The sequence below is a fragment of the Lipophrys pholis genome, assembly GCF_963383615.2.
Source record: "Lipophrys pholis genome assembly, chromosome: 1".
Taxonomy (NCBI): domain Eukaryota; kingdom Metazoa; phylum Chordata; class Actinopteri; order Blenniiformes; family Blenniidae; genus Lipophrys; species Lipophrys pholis.
The window spans coordinates 8,896,876-8,916,733 of record NC_137635.1 but is presented as its reverse complement, the minus strand read 5'-3'; the positions used below and the strand labels follow the sequence as shown (position 1 = coordinate 8,916,733).

Genomic DNA, 19,858 nt, shown 5'->3' with positions numbered 1-19,858 from the left:
ATGAACTAACCTAATGTATTTTTGAGTTCCAGCTCCATGTGGCCAAATGTGTTGCCTTTGAAGATGTAATAGGGAAATAAAAATCCACTGTGATCTGTAATTGGTAAAGCACATGGTGAACTCAGACATATTGTTTGAATTGTATTGACACATTAAAACCTTGATGCACTAACACTAAGACAGAGATTTAAAGTTCTTATTTATAGATTACAATGCTATTATTTTCTGGTCCACTTGAGATCAAGCTGCACTTTACCTGGCCTCTGAAGTAAAATTAGTTTGACATCCCCATTTTACTTACTAATGTTGTAGTTTTGTTTGACCATTGAGAGAGAAATGATCTAAACATACAGCAACACGCCCTGTGACAGACTGGCGCCCTGTGCAGGTACCCTGCCCTCGCTTATCGTACGCTGGGATCAGCTCCAGCGCCCTGCGACCCTGAACAGGGTAAGCACTCGAAAAGAAGGATGGATGGATGGATATAGTAATGCTGTATGGTATTACTTTGACCTTTGTACTTTGGCTTATCCTTCAACTTCAAAATCAAACAAATCTGCAGGATGGTGTTTTTTCACCTGCGTAATATTCCTAAAATTAGCAAAATGCTGACTCAGATAATTCATGCGTTTGTTACTTTCAGGGTAGAGTATTGTAACGCCATATTATCAGGGTGTCCGAATAACTGCTTTAAAAGTCTTTAATTCATATCTCTGACAGGAACCAGCAGAGAGATCACATTGCTCCAATATGAGCTTCTCTTCACTGGCTTCATGTTAAATCCAGACTATAATTTAAAATCTTTCTTTTAACATAACAACCAGGCTCCATCAAATCTTAAAGAGCTGTTTATCCCATGTTACCCCAGAAGATCACTTGTTCTTAGGTTCACCCAGAACAGCCAACACCCCCCCCCCCCGTTTTTATTTTGATGAAATTATTCTTATGCTGTATTAGTGCTCGCATTTTATGTACAGCACTTTGTGATGTTTTTTTTTTATCTGTGAAAAGCACTTCATGAATAAACTTTCCTTACTTTCCTTGTCTCCAACTCTGAGCCTGGTTCTGCAGGTTTTTTTCTTCCCACTCATCTCCTACTATTCGACGATCATGTAGATTTGCCTTGCAATTACTGTTAAGTAACGTGTGATAACATAGATAGATAGATGATAGATAGATGATAGATAGATAGATAGATAGATAGATAGATAGATAGATAGATAGATAGATAGATAGATAGATAGATAGATAGATAGATAGATAGATAGATAGAGCCATGACCATGAACTTCATGTTCCACTGCCAGAGAGAGAGAGAGAGAGAGAGAGAGAGAGAGAGAGAGAGAGAGAACGATGAATATTCTATGGTTAAGTTAGTGTGGGCGGGTCTGTGCACAGTGGCTGTGGCACACCTCTGGTTCTCACACCACAGAGAGCAGAATGAGAGACTGATACTCAGGAGGGATTTCTTTCACCCTCTCACAGATGATCACATCACGACTGAAACACTCGAGGATTGTAGATCTGGGTAAGTTTCCCCACCGTCCATGTTCCCATCACTGGAAAATATTTAACATTTGAAACCACTAAAGGGTTTTATGTAAAAATGTCTCCTGCTTGGTCACATGTCGTTTAGTGTTCATGCTTCAATATGTCATGCAGACAATCTAGAGTTAGTATGTCTGCGATTTGGTTAGTTTTAGTTTCAGATCAAACCTAACCTGGACCCTATTTAAGATTTACACCATTAAAAACAGGAATATTTGCTAATTTTTCCCTTCCAAATGGCTCTCATATGGTCTATTTCTTTGTTTCTAACACCTTGAATATCACTGTAATTCTAATGCTCAGGTTTGTGATAATTATTAACAGATTCTATTGAAGTTCATATTTTTTCAACAACCTTTTCCCTCAAAGCCATAGAATACAAGTATAGAACTTATTTTTTATTATTATTGTTATCATTGTTGTGATCATCATCTCTGCACCATTTACTACAGTGTGTATTTCTCACACCCAATTTGTGAAATTACATGTTTAATAAACTGGTGTGGTTAACTCAGCTCATCACAGTAAAGAACAGCTTGACTCACTACATGAATGTAGAAGTTATATACGTACACATTCTTGTCTAATATGCCTTCATGAATACATGTGCTATGAGAGTAGTTATGAATAACTTAGTGCAAAATGTAGACTTAAGTCATTCTAGATGATAGTTGACACTAATTCACTATCAGGAGAATGACAGATCATTTGTTCTGTAGCCAGACTGGTTGTGTAGCTCACGACCTGGTATGATGTAATTCCACATTACTGAAGCAGAAACAGTACCGGCTGACATAGAGTGAAACAGAGAACTGCAAACAGTCACACATTGGGGTATCTTTTTTGTTTGAGTTATTTTGACATGGACTTTCTTTAAAGCCCCGCCCACACCTGTAAACAGATTCCTTTGTGGTCAAATATTCATGTGTTTTCCTCCCCCCCAGAGACGTGAAAGCAGAAAACCAATGATGACGAACGTCGCACGGCATCTTGTTACCGTGAGCTTGAACCAGCACAAGACATTTTGCAAGGGGACCCATGATTTGTTTTACCTCACGGTTCGCCTGTTCATTTGCAGCACCTCCTGACGTTCTCGCTGCAGGACGGAGACGTGCAGAGCGTCGAGGAGGCCCAGACTCGTCTGTCCGTCTTGGCTGACCACGAAAAGCTGTGGAGTCAGCGGATGTTTCTGGACGTTGGAGCAGAGGCCATTCATCTCCGGGACATACAGACTCAGGTGAACCGTCATCAATAACAGGCCCGTAGGCTCCCATTGCCTTGCTCACCAAAGAACATTCCTTTTATGGTCACATCTACAAAAACGATCAACTTTGCTTTCTCACGCAGGACGAGCTGGAGAGATACTCTTTCAAAAACATCTACCGCTGCGACGCCATTGACAATGAAAGGCACTTCTCATCCCTCCTGCAGTTGGTCTGCCAAGTTGCAGACCAGAAGAAGCCAGACATTCACTTTTTCAACTGTGAAACTGTGAAGGTGAGTAATGACACATGACACGAGCAGCTCCTGTGACTCAGAGAGTCCGTTTGAACAGTCGCCCGGGTTCAGGTTTTACAAGTGATGCCACTTCCAGATTCCTATCCTCGCAGGCAGGACAGATCTGTGACGACATCACACGCGCCACCTCGGCTTCCTCCAGGAGCGAGACGCTTTCCGACGCCCTCAGGTACAGTCAATGTCACAGTCACAGGCTCCAAAACTCATGGAACTGGCTCTCACAGTGTATAATCAGATGATGTTTCTGAGCTTTCATGTTTCTGTTTGTGTTCACCGTGTATGGGAGGGAGGGAGGGGGGTGGACTATCACATAATAACAATCATATAGTGCAACAAAAGAGAGATAAAGAGTCGATATTCAGGAAGGTTTCCCATTGAATTGTTTGATTTTTGCCTTGCATGATACCAGTACGTCTCATTTTCCGCTGAGTCAAAACAACCATCCACCTGTCTGCCTGGGAGAGCGAGGCCAGTGTAAACAGCTGACAGAGAGAGAGAGAGAGAGAGAGAGAGAGAGAGAGAGAGAGAGAGAGACGGAGAGAGAGCGAGAGAGAGGGAGAGAGACTCGTTTTACAGGTTTCTACATAACTTAAGAAGGTGTGACAGCGATAACAAGGCCATTGTGACTGGAAGGCGTAGAGGGCAGTCGAGGGATGACACAGTGAGCGGATCACTTGCTGTCAGAAATTTCTCTCTGAAGGACGAGAGACGAAGACACGTGTGGTAAGACAAAGTCACGATTGGCTTTTTTTCTGTGTGTCAAAATGGCCTTCAGGTTTTCCTCTCAGTGTAGTTTTCTGACGTGTTGTTATGCTGTAACGCTGTAGGTGTGCCAAGAGCTGTGAAAAGTATCGAGGTTTGGACTCGGTGTCGGTGTCCTTGTCCACAGTGTTTAAAACTCATCTGTTGTCGGCTGATTTTTGTGAAGCAGCTGTGTGCAGTACGGGTTACAGCCATGAGTAAGCACAACGGGCTGTTTACTCTACTTTCATGGTGGAATAAAGGCTGTGGGATTGAATGTCAGAGGCGTCCTGCTCTTGGCATTGTCAGAATGTGATTCAGAGATCAAAGATCTGCTGGTATTGTACGCCATTCTATCAGACCCTCAAAACGCAGCGGAGGAGGCCATCACTCACCGCTTGACTGTTTGACTAAGGGCGTTTCCTGTGATGGTGCTGAGAGATCAGTGACATCATCCCTCAACAAAAAGGCTGTTATCACCTTCTAACCTTCTGGAACTCTCTTTTCCCCCAGTCTTCCTCAGAGCGGCCGTAGGATGCTGGATCCCTACGACTTGCCGAGTCACCCCGTGGCCCACGCTCCCAATCCCCCGCCAGCCAACCCTCCGCCGTACCCCGGACTCAGAGGTAAGAAGAAAGGCCTCCTGTTTATGTGTGAATGCTTTGCATGTTTTCAGAAGCGTCTGACATGTTGAGAAGGTAAGAAGAAGGAAAGGAGAGAAGTCGGCCTCTGTGATAAGTATTTAGGTTAGAAAAGCTCGGAGGAGCACAGTGTTGGCTTTGTGTGTCTGAGTCGGGGGAGGGGGGGGAGGTTCAGGGGTAAAAGGCAGCAGGAATACTAAATGTACGAAGGACCAAGGAGTGATTGAATGAAAGCGGGTGAACTAATCCCTCGCTATCTTTCTCCACAGCGAACGGTGTGAACGGCGGGGCCGACATGTCTCTGGTGCGGGCTGAGAGAGAAGTGGTATGCCTCCTCATCACTTTTGCATCGCTTCAGCCACCCCGGGGCTGTTTCTCACATCTGTGCAGCACATAACAGAACTGGTTCTGCTTCCCTCAGGGGATCCTCAATCACTGCTTCGACGACATCGAGAGCTTCATGGGGAGGCTGCAACAGATTGCCGAGGCCACATCCGTGCTGAACCAGAGGAAGAAGAAGAAGAAGAAAAGCAAAAAGCAAACGTCAGAAGGTAAATTGAGAGAGAGCTCATGACGCAGCAGCTCTGCTCTGATGACTGATGACTGACTGTGTCTCAATGTTGCACCAACGACAGACGACTTACTCACAGCAAAGGCCCGACCGCCACCGGAGGAGGACTTCATTGATATCTTCGAGAAGTTTAAATACTGCTTCGGTCTTTTGGTGTGTCTTCAGTCAGGTCGCATCCTCATTGCTTCCCAGCTTTACTCATTGAAGAACGCATATTAACTCCCGCTCTTCTTCGTTCAGGCTCGTCTGAAGTCGGCCATCGCCAATCCTTCATCTGAGGATCTCGTCCACCATGTGTTCAGACCTCTGGATATGGTGAGTGAGTGTTTTAAACTGTACTCCAGCAACTGTCCTCACTGTTGCTGTAGCATGCGATCCTTTCTTGAACAGACGTCCGTATTAAAAGTCAAACCAGGGCGTGACGAGCATCTCAAAATTTAGCTGGCCAAGCAATCATGGGGGCAGAGCAACACAAATAAAGGTCTACATAAAGTTCATGAACTGCTGGTGTCAACAAGGATGAATCTGAGATCTCGTTTCAAAGTTTCCCCTCATTATAATGACGATATTTTGAAAGGCGATACAGTGAAAACATGTGTCATGTGAAAATGTAATGAAATTCTTTAGCAAACCTGCTTGAAACTACAAGTTGCTCTTATTGTTTGCACAGGGCAGTTCCTGGCGTGGCCGCCTCATTGAAACTTCAAATACTCCATAAATGCAGCATGTGTTTGCGCTGTGGTGGGACATTTGGATATTGGATTAGTACAAACATTTTGGTCAGAGCTTTAGCTGTAACTTGTTGTTTCAAAACTCGACCTAAAAAGGCAAACAAGAAGTTAGCTTGGATATACTGTATTTGTCTTGTATTGTTCGTGCAGATTCAGAAGTAGTCCAACCATGGCTGTTGCACACATCATGTTTACAAAAGAGGCAGGTCAAGCTGATTCATTTTCAATATTTTGAGTAACTACTTTATGCCAAATACAATCTGAAGTTGTGGAATTTCAGGTGGGTCTCAGCTGATAGTGGATCTGAGAGTAAATATACAAATTTTCCAGTATGAATCAGTCATAAAAGGTTTGGTTTGATTTGTGTAAAACAGCCCCGTATCTCTGGGTATGGGACTTTTATCACTGTGGCCGAGCCCTCCATTATTAGAGCTCTGAAAGGAGGCCGAACAATGTTTGTGCTCCTCTGAGCCAGCACTGATCGCCGGATTTCAAATGGCAGATTAAGTAACACTGACTTCTTTGTACAGATGGTGAAAACGACGGGGGGACCAGGCCTCGGAGCCTCAGTTTCCAGCCCCGCCATGACCACCTCTGCTATCTCTCTGCTGCAAAACAACCTGAGTGAGCAGGAGAGGGAACTGTGGACGTCTCTGGGCCCCAACTGGACACATCCTCTGTATGTACAACACCTGAAACCTGAAACCTGAAACCTGAAACCAACAGGCTCACTTCATTTAACCCACTCATTTCTTCCTTTAACACAGTCTTTTTTTTTTTTTTTTTTTGAAAAATAACTGAATTTCCAGTATAGATAAATGCGGCACAACTAAAGTGTTGAAAATGGGGAAAAATAGCCAAAACATCAAGAAATGGAGGAAATAAACGTCTAAAACAGCTTTGAAAAAAAAGCTTTAAGGGTGGGGGGGTATATACACAAAACTAAATAAAACAGCTAAAATGCACCAATAGGCTTAAAAAAATTCTGAAAAATGAAGATTGAAACCTCTAAAGTCAGGTAGAAAAAACTGTTTTTTTTAATTAAAATGTTTACCATCCAAAACTATAATTGAAACTTCATAAATGCAACGTGGGACATAGTTTATCTTCATACATCCAAACTTTATGTGACACTATAAGAGCTGGAGCAGCCTCGTTTTAAAGGTTAAGTGTATGTTGCGGCTTCGGGTAAATTCGATTTGGTGAAAAGTGACAAAAACGGGTCTTTTTGGTCATAAAGGTTGCTTTATACATATCGATCACTATCTCTCTTTTTTTTTTTTTTTATCTTTGAAGGGTTAACATGATTATAACTAGTTCCAAATGCATTGTGTATGCAGCTTCAAAAAAAAAAAAACCCAGAGCACTGGGTTTAACGTATGAATGTGTTTGAAACTGCGGTGAAAGCGGAGGCTGACGTCGATGTTTTGTGATGTTTCTTCAGCTCTCAGCTCAAAGGGCCCGTGGCTTCGTACACTCCTGTGTTTCTGAGTGGCTGGAAGCCAGAAGCCCTGAGGCCAGATGGGCAGGTCTGGGAGGATCCGGTGGAGTCACAGCACAAGTATGAAGCCTACCTAGTGAAACAAGAGGTATGAAATACCCGTGAGGGTCACTCCGATATGACTGTGTGAAAGTACAACACATGAGTTTGATGTAATAACACACACTGAAAGAGGGAAATACAAAGTGAAGTGAAGATGTTGCTCTGGTGTCGTGGCTGATGGAGAACTCTTAGATGAGGGGTGACGCTTTGAATTATCTCCAACAATCCTTTGAGAAGTTATTGTAAAACTAAATTAAAGTTACACCTGAAACGTTTAAAAAGGAGTAGGTAAATGTGAAATTCATATATTTTCCACTTTGCACAGATTCCTGCATGTGTTTACAGACAACATTTATTTCCATAACATGCACACTGCTCTCTTCCCACTCCGCGTAAACCTGTTTTGAAGCGATTCTGTTCAACATAATTGCTGAAACTAAGAACATTGAACTTTCTCTCACGACTGCATTTGCACTGAAATGGCTTCATTTCCCCTCATTATTCACAACGACTGCAGGCTGCTTGCTCCAACGCATTTGTTCTTTTATTACCATTTTGTTTTATAGTTTTAAGTTTCTGTTAAGCTGTTTTATAACCGAGGATGTTGAAATCATCTGTCCTTGTGTTTGTGCGTTCCATGTTGTGAACATTGTCCGACTCACTGTCTTTGCAGCAGCAGCAGCCTCATCTGCTCGGCCACCCGGACATCCACATCAGCGATGAAACGTGGGTCACCTCAAGACATGAACGCCAACCATTTGCCCCGACTGACCTGAGCTGCTTACAAACTGTGTCTGTTTCCCTTCGCCACAGAGACGGGCCGTTCCAGGCATCGGACAGAACGTACAGCTGCAGCTACGATTTCATAGCCAGGAACGCCAGTGAGCTGTCAGTGCAACAGGGGGAGACACTGGAGGTGAGACGCTGAAACGAATCACAGGACTTAAAGACAACCATCTCTTATCGTTTCATTCGATCAGCCAGTCTATTGACTTTTCACACGTCGATCAAGGATTTTTTTGTTTTATATTCTTTATAGATTTCAATCAGAGCATTTGATAGGTTCAGATTTTTCATAATCATCACAATTGATATTTAAAAAAATATTTGAAATGAGTCACATGGCGGAGCAGTGGTGAGCGCTCTCACCTCACAGCGAAAAGGTCAAGGGTTCAAATACTGGCCGGGCTGAGGAGTTTGCATGTTCTCCTCGTGTCTGCGTGAGTTTCCTCCCACAGTCTAAAAACATGCATGTGAGGTTCATTGGTGACCATAAATGTGAGTTCGCGTGTCCTGTGATGGACTGGCGAGCTGTCCAGGGTGTCTCATGCTCTCACCCATAGCCATTAACATGAATTGTTTTCCCCTGGATTGTAAAGTTGCTGACATGAATAAAACACAGCAGATAAGTGAGTGTGACTGTAAGGCGACACCATGTGAATAATGTGGAGGTGCTGACGGAGCCAGCAGGCCGCTGACAGCCACTCCTCCGTCCGACAGGTGATAGAATCATCCAAGCGCTGGTGGAAGTGTCGTAATCGGTTCAACCAGGTGGGATTCGTCCCCTTCAACATCTTGGAGCCGTTGGACCACATAGAGAGCCCCACAGCCAACAGAGCCCCCAGCGTAAGACACTCACACACACACACACAGATACGCCCAGGCATCGCCGGCACACTGAGGCCTGAGCTCACCTGTACTTCTTCACACTCCTGCAGATCCCCGCCGCTCCGCCTCCCCCCACCACCAGTCGTTCCGTCGTCCCACCGAGCCCCTCTCTCCTCAGCTCCCCCTCACACTCCCCGCTGCGCCCGCGCAGCCTACCGCCCTACAACCATCTTGCGGACGACTCCGATAAAGGTATCCAATCTGGGGCTTCTCGGGTTCGCTTGGTGGCTGACGGAGCATTCTGAGTGAAAACAGAACAAATCAGAGTCAGTTGACGGCTGTTCAGGAGCTTTTTACATGGAGGGATTAAAAATGAATTCATTCATTCCATGTCAGGAACATACACAACACAAAGGAAAATAAATATTTATATGCACACACACTCATACGAACCCTTTGTAAATAATCGTTATAAGCAATTAAGTCTATTTTTTTATGAAAATACATTTACATGAATAAATAATCTCCACTCCCACTCAAAGATTTGGACACACCTTCACATTCAATGTTTTTTCTTTAGTTTCTTTACGTTGTAGATTTTCACTGAAGGCGTCAAAGCTATAAAGGAGCACATATAGAATTATGCAAGAACTAAAGAAGTGTGAAATAACTCAAATGTTTTCTTCAAAATAGCCATCCTTTGCTTTGCTCACTCTTGACCTTCTCTGGATGAGCTTCATGAGGTCGTCACCTGAAATGGTCTTCCGACAGTCTTGACCCAGCTCCCATGTCGCTGAGCCCTTTTGCCTTCACTCTGCGGTCCATCTCATCCAAAACCATCTGGCCGGAGACTGGAGGCCATGTGACGGCTCTCCATCGCCCTCACACAACCTGGAGGAGTGTTTGTGTGTTTAGTGTTGAGAAATAAACGATGGTCCAAGCAGATGTGATGGCGTGTCGGTGCAGGATGCTGGGTTCACCACACTGCTTCAGTTCCCCTCCAATTTTGAATAAATCCCCAACAGTGTCACCAGCAAAGCCCTAATCTAAAATATAGAACAACATAATTCCATGTGTTCATTCATACCTTTGATGCCTTCAGTGAGACTCTACAATGTAAATAGTAATAAAGAAGGAACATTGAATGGGGTGCGTGTTTGAGGCCAGAGCTTTAAGTTTTTGTTGTTATTTATGTTAATCCTCCTCAGTCATGCTGGTGAATGACGAGCTGCTCCACAAGCTCACCAACGGAAAGGCCAACCTGAACAAACCTCTGGTCATCCCTCGATCGGCGGACACCTCCGTCCCCCTCGACTTCACCTCTCCTTCAGACGAGGTGGCGGAGTGGCTCCGGGGGAAGGGCTTCAGCGAGTCGTGAGTTCTCCCCCCCTACATAGACAGGCGTGTTCACCACGCGGCCTCTCCAGCTCAGAGCTTTCACTTTGTGTTCCGCAGGACGGTGTCGTGTTTGGGAGTGCTGACAGGAGCGCAGCTCTTCTCCCTCAACAAGGATGAGCTTCGAGCTGTGATACCAGAGGAGGGAGCCAGAGTGTACAGTCAGCTCGCGGTGCAGAAATCACTGCTGGAGGTGAGGACAGAGGAGCCACGCTTCCTCCTGGCCTTCAGCGCCAGTTGAATTTAACATGATCATCTGGACCTTTTAAACTTCGCCTGGTCCAGATCGTCCATCACCTCCACCAGTCATAACTCACCTGGACTCTTTCTACAGGACGCTCGAAGAGCGACGGAGCTGGAGGCAGTCATGGAAAAACAGAAAATGAAGGTTGACTCTGAACTGCAGAGCGGCACCTTGTGATCTGCAGAGCGAAGAGCGTGATGAAGGACTGTGGTCCTCCGGTACATCTGCAACATCCAAGTGGACTCTCCAGAAGCAGAGGAGTGACTCGACATGGCCACGGTCACACTATTACTTCAAACCAAAGAAAACAAGAAATTTGAAACTTCTACTGAATTCATATTCTGTGCACATTAAATATTTCAACACTGAAGTGCCATAATCGAAATGCATGATCATTTAAATGTAAATAGCTCTCATACTTGTATTTATCCGTGCAACATGCTTGTCTTTTATTCAGTGAATAACTTTCCATGCAAAACAAAAAAGCCAGCAGACAATAAAAGTTTAAATGATGGGATTTTTTTTTTTTTTTAATTGAGACTTCAAACTGAAGATTTTCAGCAGAACATAAACAGATATGACTTCACACAATAGGTAAAGCAGTGCATCCTTTAAAATCCATTTGCATTTCACTGTAAATCATCTGTCCACATGTGGCCTAAATTTTAATTTATAAAACAATTTTGAGGACATATCTAGTTTCACAAGTGAATTTCCAATGTATTACTTCCTCAAGCTACGGCTCCACGTGCCAAAACTAGTTCTTTATAACAGTAAATAAGAGGTCAAGAGAAAAACAAATGACAAAAGAAGAAATCAAACGTGTATTAACTTTTACTGGCCAAACAGATTCTCCTCAATACAGGAAGCGTCAAAACTGATTAGATAACGTAATGGATCAGATGCTGGACGCTAACGGCAACTTTAAAACCGTTGTTTGGATTTGACTCGTGAAAAGAAAATTTTGTGGACAGAGATTCCCGAACTGCACTTTTGTCATTAAACAGTCGAAAGAATTCTTTGCAAGGATCAGAAAGAAAAGAAACTACTTGATAGGACAGGGTTCTTGAGACCATGACAATCAGTAGGCCCAAAACATATTTACAGACAGATTGTTTATCAAAAGACCAGCGGTCAACAATAAAAAGAATAAGGATGAGTTACACTTCATGCTCCAGTCCAGCACGAGTCTGACTCACTGCAGCAGGAGGAGCCAGAAGGTGGACTGGATGAAAACAGCCACTGTGGGTTTTACAGTACACTCCACTACCCATCAATAACAAACCTGCCCTGATCCAACAGCAATGTCTCATCTGGGACAGTGACTCCATACTATACCGAGTAATGTGTATGCTCTGGATCGGCTGCGTGAAAGCAAAGAAAAGAGGCAGGCGGGGGAACGGGGGAGGCAGGGACGGCGGGGAACACGGGGTTTCTTAGAAATGGACAGACAGAGGGGGGGGGGGGACACAGGAGGAGGAGGAGGAGGAGGAGGAGGCTGTGTGTAGTGGTGGGTGGAGTTTGGTCTTCAGAGGTCGCCCATGTCCCTGTCGTCGGCCCGGCGGGAGTCCGGCCGCCCGTTCATGCCGTCCCTCCTGTCTCGCTCCCGGGAGCGGTCTCTGGACGAGCGCTCTCGGTCCCTGGACGACCTGGACGACAAAACCAGAGCAGACACTGAGCAAGTTTCACACAACAACACTGGTCGTCTGTCACTAGAATGTTTGTGTTTTCTCACTGTTAATGTTTATAGCGTGTTCTTCTCATGCGTGTGGTTTCATTACAAAAACAAAAAGCACCCACTAGTGGTCCAACATACTAACTAAATCGTTTTCAGTGTTTGTGCTGTTGCTGTGTAAATACAAAACTATTCTGAAACAAAAATCCAAAAAGAATGTATGACATTTTCACTTGAAGTGTGGCCGTTTAAAATGAAAACACAATGGATCCAGTGGAGAGCGAGATTTGTTTGCTACCAATGAACGGAGGTGGAAGAACAGGACGATGTGCTGCTGCTGATCATCACACTCAATGACGTCAGTGTGAAAGGCAGCAGACTGATCACCATTAATAAAAAGTGAAGCTCCAAATTTCTTATTGTGAACTAATGACACGTGTTTGTAGGATCATCCCAAGAGGAAAAAAAAGATCATCCACAGGAGATTGTTCAAGTGGCGCAATTAAACAGTAAATGATGTCAAACACTACTTTAGGAATCGAGTGTTTCCAGGCGTGATATAAGCACGACTGAATACTTTGTTTTGTGTTTACTTGTGTCTGGAGCTCTGCTCGTGGCTGTGGCGGTGTCCTCGGCTGCGTGAGCGGGATCGGCTGCGGTGCCGCCGCCTCCTCTCTCTGGAGCGCGAATGAGAGCGGCGCCTGTCTCGCGATGTCGAGCACGAGCGCTTCCTCCTGCGGTCACGAGATCGGGACCTGAGCAGACAACAGACCGTTTTCAAGTCTGGAAATACTGTCAAGCTTCCTGGAGCAGCTCAACACGGAAGTGTTCAATATAGTGTTGAATAGATGGACGGTGCGGAAAAGTAGTTCCTTTACCTTCTATGCTCTCTGCTCCGTGATCTAGTCCTGGGAAATTAGCAGATGACAAATGTGAGGTGACAGAAAAAAACCCAAACTGAAAGCATATTTAAACATAAGCAGATCTTTAGTGTTTGTTCTCACCTCTTCTTCATCCTCTCCTCTTTCTCTCTTTCTTCTCGTCTCTTTAAGCGCTCCTGGTTCCTCTTCTCCTGCTTATCCACCACAGTTTTCTAAGCAAAATAAAAAGAGCCAACTGTTACAGCTGAAGTCGTATTTTAAATCCACCAACCAAAACCATCATTTTAATTCTACGCTCCGGTTTTCTCCCGTTTATTTCGGTCGTCCTTTAAAGATTTGGTGAACAAGCTGAGATCGCTGGTCAATACCTTCAGCTGGTCCAGTTTCTCTCTGATCTGGATGAAGCCTAGGTGAAGTTTGCCACCAAAATGATCGGCCAGACGGCGGTCGTTGTCATGGAGACCGAGGTAAGCAGAGCACACCTCACACACCCGGAGCTTCTGCTGCTGGAAGCTGGAGGCCGGCATGGAGTTTCTGTATTCTTCCTGAAGAAGAAGAAAAACAGGCAGTGAGAAATAAGAAATGGGAGGAACGGAAGCAGTAAGAGATGCGCTCCGTCCAACAAGCACTTCCTCCTCACCTCTGCATCCTTCTTCCTGGTGCGAACTTTCTCCACTTCCTGCAGGACCTTCTGAGCCTCGTCCACGTTGCCTTCAGCTCCGAGCTGCTCAGCCTTCGCCAGCAGCTTTCCAATCTCCTCGTTCAGCTCGTGGACCTTCTCTGCCTACAAAACACAACAACACAGTTCAGGATACATTCAAACCCCAAAAAACACAATGACAGAGGAAATTGGACACTTTCTTCAATACTAACAACAACAACAACAACAATAAATTGTTTGTCACTGACCTTCGCTGCCACCTCAGCACTGATCTCTTCTTGGGTCTCAGCCAGGCGTTTCTTGGCCAGTTCTGTCCGCCGGTCACAGTCGGCAATAAAAGACTCCAGGTGATCCACCGCCTTTGACCACATGTCAACAACAAGACAACATGTCAAAGAAACTCTCCAAGAAACTTGTGAGCCTTTGAAAGATTTTTTTTTATTTACATGAAACTTTGTTCTGTATTCTAGCACTTAAATATTTAACACACACAGGATGGATTCACACGTTTACGCGACAACGTTTCAAGTGAAAACTGTGTATTTAACCATTTTTATTTCAGGAAAGTTTCACATTACACAGCAACGATCTAATCTAATCTCAAATAAACAATGTCCATTTCCTCAGAAAAGGATGTAGTTAGCATGTCAGGCCACGAGGTAGTGCTGCTGTTTGTTTTTGAACAATATGGTCTAAACATAAACAATGGCGAGCACAAAAACATTTGTATGGACAGATGACCAAGTTGGATTGTTATTACAGTGACTGTCAACGCGAAAACTAGCAAGTCCAGGAGAATATGAACTGGGAGTCATGAAACGATGAAGGCAAACGTTCTTATTGTTCATCAACTCTCACATGTACAGAAGAACTATTTACTACAGCCACGGCGTGCATGCACAGTGGCAGGGTTCTCAAAAAGGTGCATTTTCAGAGGCTCTGAGAGACGCTACTGTGTGAATGGGCCCAAAAAGCAACTAAAGTTGTCCGTTTTCACTTTAAAACGTTGTGTTAACGGAGCCTTCGTTCCACTTTACTTCTCATCTTTGACATTACGTTACAAAAAGAAGCAGTTAAACATCCTGGTGTTGCTGTGTTCCATTATGACACAATGTAAATCATGTGATATGTTGATGCTTGTCAGAGATTATATGAGCATCTGCTCCACATAACATCTGACAATTTTACGAGACTCTGTAAAGTGAATACAGGAATTGAACGATGGCTTTGAAAGGAAAAAATAGTCTCAGGTGGAAAAAGGAACAGAGTGATTGACACCATAGGTCAATGGCAGTGCATTGACATTGCTAATACTGAGAAAAAAAACACATTACTTACATCAAGCTCAAAGAAAAGATCTCGCTCCTTGGAGGCAATTTCATAATCGGCCCTCAGCGCGAGGTCATGGATCTTTGTGCACTCCCCCAGGTCCATACGCTATCACAAAGACACAGGCAGGCCAGATTCAACATCACACAACCTGAAACTCAAATTCATCTCACGGTATCAACAGTTGTAAATGATTTTACACATTTTCTACTGCGTCAATCCTTTTTACATACACACTAAATATCTGGTCAAAATCCAATTTGTAGATGGACCCATGTTATCATGTAAACGGTGTAGTGTGATGTCCATCAGATAATAACAGCTGTTATGTCATTATGAGAAGATGGATTAACACAGATTTCTCCACGTGTGTCATCTGTCCTCTCTATCAACATGTAGCCCTTTTAATCTGATTCATTTCATTCTTTTACATTCAAAAAGATTAAAAAAAGACATGTGAGAGAAAGACAAAATACAACAGACACAACATGCAAAATCAGGACGGACATTTCTGTAGAAAACAGGAGTTGAAGGTCAAGTTAAATCAAATTAAACCTTCAACACTCAATGCTCATTCTGTAAACCCAACAAGACAAGACCACACATCTTCAAAAATGCCAGAACGGCAGAGTCATGACATCTAAGCCTAAATGTGAAAACGCGTCAGATCAGAAGATGAAAAGTATGTGGTTTTTATGAGCATGTTAATGTACTCAGACTCGCTCACCGTTCCAGACAGGATGTCATGTGGACAGCAGTTGAGTAGGTGACTTTTGCAGACGCGCTCGTCGGTGAACTTGACCCTCTGCCGCGTCTCATCACCTGAAAGAGCCAAAAGAAAACCAGTGAGAAAAATCTCACATAATTTATAGCAATGGCGACGTATCCAGAGCTTCAAGATATATCACTGCAACAGCACTAAATTCATCTGACAAAGATGTGTGACCAAACTAGCATTCAAAGAGTTTGTATTCATCTGACTGAGTGAAAACCAATTCTTATTACACTGACTGTAAAATAACTTCTTTGATGTGAGATAAGCTTCAAAAAGAATTGAATTAATGTGGTTCAACGGGAGTGTATTAATAATTTAACATCAGTATTGTAGCGATAAAAAGAAAAAGAAAGCTCCGGTTGGTATTAAGAGTTATTCTTACCTGGACAACAATGTGAAAAAGCCTCAATTCAGTTTAACGTATTGAGACTCTACGTCAAGTCTGTTAAGTTGAAGCACCAAATAACTGGTCAAGGAAGGGAGTAACACAGTATTCTAATTACAGAATGTTTACTCAAATAATACTGTTACCTTGGTTTTGTACAGTTTACATATTCACAAACTGACTGTGTAAAAATGTGACTATGTTAAAAAAGAAAAACAAAACTGTAAACATTTCACACATATGCTCCAGCCAAGCCGTTTACAAGTGTAAGACGTTTGAAGAAAATTCGAACAAAAATGCAAAAGAAATCCAAGGAAGAAAGTGTTGTTTATACACACTGCGATCTGCACCACATACTGTACCCTTCTGCATCTTCAAGACCTCAGCTGCAGAATATTATACCCGCTGTAGAAAAGTATAAATGGGAACAGTTTTCTTGCCCATACCTGTAGTAAGAAGTTGGGAGTCATACACAAGTCAGATTGTAAATGATGTGTGTAAAGAGTTTGGGTGGACTCATAATAATAATAAAAAAAAAAAAAAAAAACTGCCTTCTCATGAAAAACTGAGCTCTGCTTGTTTGGACTCATCGCGACCAGATGTCTTAGCTCAAGGCTGTAAAATACTTTTCCAAATTATAACTCTAGTGCCACTGATGATTTACTCATTTGTGTGATCAAAAAAAGGCTACAATAACTTTGTGGAGGCAAACAAATTGTTTGGATATTCATCATAACAGCTTTAAAAATTATGTGTGACTCACGGCTCGATGAACATGAGGCTTTTCTGCAACTCCTTTGCAGATTGATGTAGGCTGGCAAAGATACACTGAACCTTAATGAATAAAATAAAGGGGCCACAATTGTTCAGTTTGTATGCAACAAATGTATGGGAAGAATTTGATATAAATCTCATCACACATACACCCACAAACTCACAACACAAACACACTCATACAGCACAGATCGAATCATTAACTCAGTATTGGATGATCCACAGGGCTCAAATTTTACTCAGAATGAGACTCCAATTTATAGATGCTCTGCTCAGCACATTTAAATTGACAGTCTCATACGATAATGTTTGTATCCAAATGGCTTAGATTGCAAAACTAATAGACAAAATAATGCATGTCAACAATATTCAGTTTCACTGAGTATTTTTCAGTTCAAAGAAAACAACAAATCAAGGTAAAAATTTTTTTAGATATCATATTTTGGAATCATATCGTTACGTCACTGTTCTCTTTTGATTCTGAGGCAAAATATTGTACTTTAAAGCACTTACTTGATAGGTGGCTGGCTACTGACTTATCAAATTTTTAAATTTTAGATAAGCCACTATTTTGTATGGAGTAAATGCAGGGATTCAGATGAGCTAAGATTAGACCTACAGTAAATGTCTACATGGAGAGGACAGTGATCACGCTTAGCTTGTCTCTAGTAATAAAATGACAGGGGCCATTTCACTGCAAGTGGTTCTTCAAATACTGCACCTAATTCAATGTATATATCCTGATGATTCCTATTTTACAAAATCTTTGAAAACACAGAACTTGGTCTTGAATATCGCCACAAATCAAGTAATGTTGTTAGATAAAATATCAAATTATATAAAGTCATTCCAGTGTTCGGGGATTAAATTGTTAAAATACAGTGAAATTCTAGTATGTACAACATTCAGTAACAATACTTTTAGTCAGAGCTTGCATAAGACGAAGCGTATTTAAGTATAATGTCATATATGACATGACTTATCTGTTAAACTTGTTTGTATAAATTACATTTATGTTTAGAGTGTTGGGAAGACGATACAATTTCTTTTTAATAAATTGGAACATTAAAATTAAACCAATGAGTTTAACAATATAATAGGATGGACCTTCCTATTACTGGATTAGTTAGACTGTTTATTATCATCTAATTCATTATTATTTTTGTTAATCCTTCTGTATGTATCATCTCGTACTGGACTGGACCTATGGAGGTACATAACATACCACGACTTCCCGGACAACAGCCAGCAGTATAAATAATATAACAACTTTAATTCAACAACACTTGTAGGACCAACAAAGACAAAAGGTGATATTAAGATAGAGGAGCTGCGGAGTGCAGTTACTTTTAGCACATTTGCAGCAGCTGTCGATGTTACCGCGCTAATGACGATGACCGCGGTTATCTGGGTCAGAGTGATATAAAACCATCGTTACGTCTTTACCGACGTATTGAAACGATTCGCCAATACAACCCAGAAGTGCTAACTTCCCCGATTTGTTGATTTGCGTAAAGCTAACTGGGATAGATAAATAACTTTTCCGTGTCCGCGATGTTAGCAGGGCCTAACTGCACAATGCCGCTGCTTCAGGCTCGCGTTAGCCAACTTAGCCATTCGTAGAAAATAAATACAATTTTTAAAAAAAACGGTAAAATTTGCGAGAAGCCATCTAAAAACTAATATCAGATGTATATTGCCACAGTGGATACAAACATAAGTTGGTAGGAGAATGTTTGGGTCTATCGTTGGTACATCCATTCATGCAGTTCTGTCCATCACACGACAACACAAGCCAGCCTCAGCCTCCATCTTGGCTAGCCAGCTAGCTCAGCTAGCATGCTACAGCGACTCACCATCCCTCGCTGTTCCCATCAGCTGGTCGAGCAAAGCTCGCATTTGAGCCTGGGCAGACATGACTGTGGCTCCTCCGTCAACAGCGCTATAGAGAATCAAGCAACTGAAAACAGTTCCTCGATTAGTTTGTTGGGCGTTTACAGTGTTTATTCATCCGAGCATCGCCTCCCGTTGCTTTTCTCTACTTCGTGAACTCGGCAGTTTCCGTTTTGGTTCGGGAAATGACGTCAGCGACGCGTTTATCAAGGACGTTCTAGTTGGGTTTGGACGCGCATGAGAGGCGGGGCATATGTTAATCTAACCAATCACATCAGCCAAATGTGGGACGGTCAGCCAATGAGAACGCTTCATTTACTGTATTCTCTCCGACAATCCCTGTAATTTGTCTGGCGGGGAGAAGCTTGTCCTGTCACTGCTGTCAGGTAATAGTTTGGAGGAGGCTATCATTGTTTACCTCCAAATCTAAGACTGTATTAATATACCTTTTAATGCCAAATGCAACCAAAAGAAAGTTGATTTATTGTTAATACTACAGAATGTGCCCCAATACTTAAAGACATTTCAAATGTATCTTCAAATTTTCTGGAGTTTGAATATGCCCTGATTTTAGTCGAAGTTGAGCCTTTTTGTGTGGTGTTTGTATTTCTCTGGGTGATTACTTACTGTAAAATTGACTAAGGTGTGAAAGTGTTTGTGTGTGTATATATATATATATACACACACACACACACACACACACACACACACACACACACACACACAAACACACACACACATACACACACAAACATATATGCATTAAAAAATCTAGAGCAAATAAAGAAGCAGTAATCGCAGTATTTCTTGACGTTGAATAAGCATATTAATCACTTTATATGATGCTGAGATTAAAGGAAGAATGTTTAATTGGATTAAGAACTTTTTATGCAACAGATGAGGGTTGGAAGTGTGCTGTCTGGGAAACCTGTGGTGTAGAATGGAA

General features: G+C 42.7%; 2 protein-coding genes across 8 annotated transcripts; one reads left to right on the top strand and one right to left on the bottom strand.

The window, feature by feature from the left end:
* The first annotated feature begins 1,374 nt into the window (after positions 1-1,374).
* Positions 1,375-11,128, top strand: eps8l1b (EPS8 signaling adaptor L1b). 2 transcript variants are annotated; one of them, XM_080464391.1, is made up of 19 exons: positions 1,375-1,527; positions 2,492-2,545; positions 2,626-2,784; positions 2,895-3,044; positions 3,158-3,234; positions 4,320-4,432; positions 4,717-4,772; positions 4,869-4,998; positions 5,083-5,171; positions 5,259-5,333; positions 6,280-6,428; positions 7,194-7,338; positions 7,966-8,018; positions 8,106-8,208; positions 8,793-8,918; positions 9,011-9,152; positions 10,109-10,274; positions 10,356-10,488; positions 10,630-11,128. In XM_080464391.1, the coding sequence occupies exons 2-19, from the start codon at positions 2,513-2,515 to the stop codon at positions 10,714-10,716; spliced, it is 1,986 nt and encodes a 661-aa protein (XP_080320517.1). In that variant the 5' UTR covers positions 1,375-1,527; positions 2,492-2,512; the 3' UTR covers positions 10,717-11,128. The 2 variants fall into 2 exon arrangements, with proteins under 2 accessions (XP_080320517.1, XP_080320518.1); XM_080464392.1 differs by having other exon boundaries at positions 1,423-1,527; positions 2,650-2,784; positions 10,630-11,055.
* luc7l (LUC7-like) lies at positions 10,967-19,099 on the bottom strand. 6 transcript variants are annotated; one of them, XM_080464454.1, is made up of 12 exons: positions 18,876-19,082; positions 17,009-17,079; positions 16,608-16,691; positions 15,813-15,907; positions 15,095-15,193; positions 14,005-14,115; positions 13,736-13,879; positions 13,464-13,640; positions 13,219-13,307; positions 13,093-13,122; positions 12,808-12,969; positions 10,967-12,188 (listed from the first exon to the last, which is right to left on the bottom strand). In XM_080464454.1, exons 3-12 carry the CDS (start codon positions 16,615-16,617, stop codon positions 12,068-12,070), a joined length of 1,038 nt encoding a protein of 345 aa, XP_080320580.1. In that variant the 5' UTR covers positions 16,618-16,691; positions 17,009-17,079; positions 18,876-19,082; the 3' UTR covers positions 10,967-12,067. The 6 variants fall into 6 exon arrangements, with proteins under 6 accessions (XP_080320580.1, XP_080320578.1, XP_080320581.1 ...); XM_080464452.1 differs by having other exon boundaries at positions 16,584-16,650; positions 18,876-19,081; XM_080464455.1 differs by having other exon boundaries at positions 16,608-16,650; positions 18,876-19,072.
* Positions 19,100-19,858: the final 759 nt, after the last annotated feature.